The sequence below is a fragment of the Paramacrobiotus metropolitanus genome, unplaced genomic scaffold, assembly GCF_019649055.1.
Source record: "Paramacrobiotus metropolitanus isolate TYO unplaced genomic scaffold, Prichtersi_v1.0 Parri_scaffold0000046, whole genome shotgun sequence".
NCBI classification, from domain to species: Eukaryota; Metazoa; Tardigrada; class Eutardigrada; order Parachela; family Macrobiotidae; genus Paramacrobiotus; species Paramacrobiotus metropolitanus.
This window is the reverse complement of record NW_026570266.1, coordinates 449581-456066: the sequence shown is the minus strand read 5'-3', so window position 1 is coordinate 456066 and position 6486 is coordinate 449581. Positions and strand designations below refer to the sequence as shown.

General features: G+C 45.9%; 1 protein-coding gene across 1 annotated transcript; it reads left to right on the top strand.

The window, feature by feature from the left end:
* On the top strand, nucleotides 1-5975 carry LOC129591447 (uncharacterized). Its single transcript, XM_055487106.1, has 5 exons — nucleotides 1-803; nucleotides 967-1146; nucleotides 1254-1347; nucleotides 1471-2151; nucleotides 5804-5975. The coding sequence occupies exons 1-5, from the start codon at nucleotides 11-13 to the stop codon at nucleotides 5973-5975; spliced, it is 1920 nt and encodes a 639-aa protein (XP_055343081.1). The 5' UTR covers nucleotides 1-10.
* The last annotated feature ends 511 nt before the right edge of the window (nucleotides 5976-6486 follow it).

Genomic DNA, 6486 nt, shown 5'->3' with positions numbered 1-6486 from the left:
TCCCAGAATAATGGATTATTTTACGTGCGGCAAGCGTAATAATCATCACGCGAATTTTGGGAACACTGTGCTGGTTAATCGTGGTGATCAAGTTTGGATGCTGGCGTACGTTCAGGATGTGGACGGCGACAACTTGTACGTCGACTATGATTGTTCCGCGCTGGTGCCTGGTTGGATTCAATCTGAATATGTGTGGCAGCACGTTTACGACGACAAGCCTTGGACACCGCATAATGTCTACGTTGCTGTACGCAGCAGCGCGGAGGGACCGTACATCTTCCGTCCGGCCAGCGTGTTAGAAATACAAGAACCCCTCCTCTATGCAACAATGTGCGCTATGGTGTCCTTTAGTGCCACTGAAGGGAATCCCGAAGCCAAACACGTGGTGCATCAGTGGCAAATTGTCGAACAGCTACCGACCGAGCAACCATCGCTGGGTGGACGAGTGCGCGAGCTTCCCTTCCTCAAACTGACTATTCGGTCAGACCATATTCATCGCATACACAAGCTCAAAGAGCACGAAATTTTGCGATTTATGCAGCTAGTAATTAGTGCCGCTAGATACGAGTGCAATTCGCTGCGCGCCCAAAAGGATCGATTCTTTGTGAAGTTGGAGAACGACCGGCTGGAATGGCTGCTTATGGAGGTGCATGGATGGGATACATTAGCAAATAGAGCGAGCAGAAATTTCGTTTTCATGGCTAGTGCTAAACGGAGACTGTTATGTGCTGCCGAGAATCTCATCGAATTCTACACTAATCCTAAAAGGGAGCAGGAAGCCCGCTGGACCGCTTACATTTTAGGTACGTAAGCAGTCTTAAAGTTGTGCATTACACGGTTGTGAATTTGGAGCTTTTCAGTTTGCCATAATAGATGACTATAAGTACATACCAGGTCATTAAAGTTGGAAAAAGACCTTTGGAAATTATTAGTACGATCGTTGCAAATATTTTCATTTGTTTGCAGCTTCAGCGCAGAACGGCTACGGTTTGCCAGATTCGTTAGCTCTGCAGCGTGTTGCGAATGAGTGGTTTGCACCATGCAAATGCCAATATCTATTTCCAGTGCGCAGCAGAGACAGATGTTTGTACAGATATGTTTGTGACCACACGGTTCCCAGTTCAGCAGGTCGCTTTGCTCATTCAGGTGAGTCAACTAATGATTTTGTGCGAACGTTTTGGTCTTCTGGTAATGCGATGTAAATGAAGTATTGTCGCTGCGGTATCCTAATACTGTCCAAATTGTCGTTGCAGACAGCATAGTCTTCGTGCCAGGAACTTTTGCCGTCACTGTTTTGCCGGAAGTACTGCTGCAACTGGACAGCTGTTCTCGAGCTAGAATGAAACGGTAAGTGATAGCTGATTGGTTATCCGGCTGCCTACTGAAATTGTTTGGTTGAAAAAGACCTGATACCATGATCGGTTTCCAAAATATTGTTTTCGAAAATAATAATCAAGCGGTCGTTTTCAGAGTGTGTCACCTGTGGAATGAAGTGCTGAAAACCGTCTCCTTCGCGGCATTCGTTGTAATTGACTTCCTGACCATCCGCCAATATCCTCTGGTTTGTGCCGAAACCCTTGGTTATGTCATTGGCTGTGTGGCCGATCGCAGCGTGAACCGTTCCACCCAGACATTAGCGCTACTGCATCTCGGTCGACGCGGGAATGTCTATGGAGCATTAAGCACTGTTGCTACTGTGCTAAGCCAAAGGAAGATCCGGCTGGCAATCGTTGTCATTAAAAGCTGTGTTGTCACGCTCGAGTTAGACTGCGTCCGCAGGCCAATGAAGCATTTTCTGCACAATCTATCGTTTCTGATGCCGTATTGCCGGCGGTTGTTGCTCCGAGATTACTCGATTATGAATGTCTTCTGCGATTGTTCCGAGCGGTATCGGCCTTATGAATTTGGCTCTCGCCCGGGCAAGCCTCGTCTCCCTGTAACATTCTTCAAAGAGGCTTTCGACTGCTCTGCCTTTTCCGAATCCCAGGAGGATGTTATGTTCATTGGTGTCCATCATTATATGGCTGCATTGGAAAACAGTTTACCTCTAGTTGATTTGGTCCGAGAACGCGTGCGCAGAATGTGGGAAGTGATGACGAAGAAAGCTGAGTATCCGTTGGAATGGAGACGCTTTCGAAATTTTCTGACATGGTAAATCATTGGTAATCCTTTATTAGCTCGTATTAGCCCGGCAGGAAGGTGGATGCTTCTCCTTCGACTATTAGCCTTTCTACCGGTGACAAACGAGTGCCACTACCGCAGTATTAGGCTGGCTGGCGGGCTAAATTTAGCTCCGTCGAGCCAGCATAAAGTTATTGATTTAGTTTCGCAAACATGGAATAATTCTTAAGTTTTTTTGTACCAAAATGTAGGTAAAGTTTTTCTGCATCTTTTCCGTGGTTAGTTGCTGTATTTGAGTACGCTTTCGCACTATTGGGAATAAGAAACAGTGTAGGCTCTCGACCGTTGTTTTTCATCATTTAAACGTCCAGGGACTATCTTATGCTAAAGTCGACCTACTCCATCAGTTGCTACTTAATCAGGATAATCAGTCTAAAATTTTATGTCTTTCGGAATCTCATCTGTCTGATAATGATCCGGATCAGCTCTACACCTTTGCTAACTACCAACTGTTTCGTAAGGACCGCACGAAAGCATCGGGTAAAACAAGGGGGGGTGGCCTGCTACTGTATTGTCCTGCTCATATCCCATGTCAAGAGGTTCGCAGAACTGAAACGTGCGGGCGTTGTGAAAGCTTGTGGGTTCTCCTCCAGATAGGACAGCGAAAGGTGCTACTTGGAATCTTGTACAGAGCCCCTGATGCCAGCGCCATTGATACTGAATTTCTTTTTAACCATGTGGACGAAATGTTGCTTAAGTATCCTGGTATTGATCATGTGGTATGTGGCGATATTAACATTGACGTCTCAGTACAGTCTTCTCCCTATTTTCGCTATTATCGCGGTTTATTGAACAATCATGCGTTGATCGATACGGTAGCGGGATATACCAGGATAGCTTGTCGAACTCGGAAGAAAGATGGTACATTAATGCACAGTGCCAAGAAGATTGACGTGATGCTGTGTTCACCAGCACAAAGTTATTCCTCTTTGCCAGCCGAGGACGTGTGCTTTTCAGATCACAGACTATGCAGAACAGTTGCGTCCTACAAATCAGCAAGTCCTATACATAAAACGATTACGTTCCGATTGTGGAAGCATACACCAGAGGAAGTGTTCCACCAGCGCGTTCATGTAGTTTCAGAGAAGTTTAGCGTGTATGACGAATAAATCCCCATCGAAGATTTTATAACAAATTATGTGAATGAATTGAACCAGATCGTTGAAGAGTGCTATCCCCTAAGATCCCGAAGAGTCCGCCAGGATGATCCACCCTGGATGAGCATGTCGTTAAAAAACCTAATTAAAGAAAAGAATCAAGCCTACCGCCTTCGGTGCCAGTTCCGTGAGCAACCCGAATACACGCAGTATGACGATCATTTTCACGCACTGAAAAAACAAGTCCGCTTTGCTATTATCGACGAAAAACGGAAATTCTTCCAACACAACCGGGATGCTGGAGAAGTGATTTGGCGCGAGCTTGGAAAATTACTTCGGAAGAGAAAACAAACGGAAGAGCCAGCACTGGATCCGAATTTACTGAATGCGCACTTTGTAGCACAAGGACTGCATGGCAATGAACACGCTACGCCACCCACCCCTTCGGGCGGTGGCAGTACTAACCCTTTGCTTTGCAGATTTGAAGAAGTCACCGAGGATGTCGTTTCTTTCGAGTTGCAGAAGATGGCCAAACGAAAAAAAAGCGCTGGACCATGTGGTATACCTGCAAAAATCCTCGGTGGAATCCGCAAGTATTTAACGAAACCGTTGACGTGACTTCGCTGAAGTCCGGAGTATATCCTGATATTTTCAAAAGTGCCGATGTAGTGGCAATACCAAAGCAAGCCAATGCCCAACAGTCAGATGACTATCGCCCCATATCCCTCGTATGCAATCTCTCCAAAACTTTTGAGAAGGTAGTGCAGAATCAGTTGGTGACCGCTCTGAAAAAAAACAACATCCTTTCCGACAAGCAGTCTGGATTTAGAGAAGGACACTCCTGTGAAACACTGCTCCTTAAAGTTTCGGAGAGATGGCGAAAAGCAATCGATAACGGGCATGTCACTGCTATATGTCTCCTTGACCTGAAAAAGGCGTTTGATTCGGTTTCCCATGCCAAACTCCTCGAAAAACTAAGAACGATCGGAATCGAAGGCAACGTGTTGAAGTGGTTTCATGGTTACTTAACCAGTCGGAAGCAGAGAGTGAAAGTAACCGCGCGTGTGTCTGAGTGGCTTCCAGTGCGGTCGGGAGTTCCGCAAGGGACGCTGATGGCGCCTGTACTGTATACGGTTTATACGAACGACATGACTAACGGAAGCGACGCAGAATGTTTTGCAGATGACACCATACTGTTCGGATGCGGTGCCACCAAAACAGAAGCAGCAGCGAAACTGACTGTTGAAATTAGCAACGTGACGGCTTGGCTTGCAGACAACACCTTGTGCATTAACGAGAAGAAGTGCAAGCTAATGTACATCTGCTCGGACGCAAAGAACAGCCAGCACTCTCCTGCTGTAACGATCAACGGTTATCAGATGGAAGCGGAACAGTCGGTCAAGTATCTTGGCGTTTACATTGACCGCAACCTGAAGTGGAGTGTGCATTACGATCACGTACTGCGGAAAGTCAACTACGGCATCGCAATGATCAACCGCGCGAAAGACGGCCTGGATCTGCCTCAGCGTAGGAGCCTTTACCATGCCTGTGTACAGCCACACCTTGACTACGGGTCAGGTACGTGGTCGCCGGCATCTTCGGCTTTACGCGACGAGATAGACAGGGCACAGCGGAAAGCACTGCGGGCGATTTCTGATTACAAGGAGCGGGTTACACCCGAGCTGTATCAGAAACTGCGCATCCTGCCGGTGTACGACCGTTGGAAGCAGTCGGAAGCGGTTTGGTTGTATAAGATCTACAACCACGAAGCATACCATCCGCCGAGGTACATGGTCGAGATGATCGACTTCACGGATTTCGGAATGCGGTACAACCTGCGGAACCCAACGAGAATTGCTGCCAGAGCGAAGAAGAAGATCGGAGAAGGCACGCTGGCCATGCGACTAAAGAACATCTTTGAGCGCATACAAAAAGTTAACTTGCATATACTCAGTGTTGATGGTGTGGGATTTTTCAAATTTGCTCTCCGAACAGTTGATCTGTCTTAGAAATTGTTATTTTGTTTAGTGTTGTGCCGACCAGACGTTGAAGTCCCGTTTAGCGGGTTGTCTGCTCCTGATGTAATAATAATAATAATAATAACTAACGCGCAGACTTTCCACTCCAATAGACTGCATTGCTTTTTGGATTTATTTACTGTACCTATCAAATAACTTTAATCAGTATGTTTTGCAAAAGGCAGCGCCTAGTGTTCGCACGACCTAGATGAAGAAACTATTCCAGTTAACGTGAGATGGACCAGTTCCCAAAATACTCTGAGCATTACTACGGTACTGTATCTTGTTGTTAGTAGCCATAAGGCAGCCACGAGCGCCACGAAATTAGGCAGCTAGAAATATGGTTAGTATTCTAAAAGACACACCACAATAATTTCTAAGATAAGGTTAATAAACCGGTTTGTGAGTCCCACGACTGAACTCAACGTACCGTACAAAGCATTTTTACACATTAATTTTATTTCGCGTTTATAACCACATTGAGTAATATTATCTAACCCTTTGCAGCCATTCATTCGGCGATGGAGTAATCAGCAACGAGTACTGGCAAACTGCGGACCTACGTGATTTCGACGCACTGCATCTTAGCCGGTTCATGCTGCATCTACTGGGCGCCAGCACGGAACTGCCATTTAAATTTCAACCTCATGAGGAATGGTTTGTTCCCAATGACCCTTAAAGTTCTTGCAAAGGATATCGCGGCATGTATGAATTGAGCTGGTAATGGAGTCTCCTGGCCGAAGAATCGCGCATACACCGTGCGAGCGAACAGCGGAACTTACTGATTAAAACACAGCTACGAAATGGTGAATGAATTCCTAAAGTAAAATTCTTGCCAAAATTGAAAATTACAGCGGTTACGGTAAACTGTAAATTCACTCGCCGAAGACGCCAAATCAAAAAAAATAATAATTACATAATAATGACATAACGTAATAACACACGTACGAAAAGGGGATGCATCATGCATATACCCCAACCTCTAGGGTCACAGATTCCAGCTTTGCTCCCAGATATCAGTACCACACAGCCACGTGTTTAAATCAGACTGCAATACGGTCGTAATATAAACTGACTCCCATATCCGTACTCCCGTATCCTAAATGACTCCCGTATCTCATATCCTGAGTCCCGTATCCCGTTTTCTGGGTCGTACGATGGGCTGGCAGTTGCTCACTGATTAATCCTAT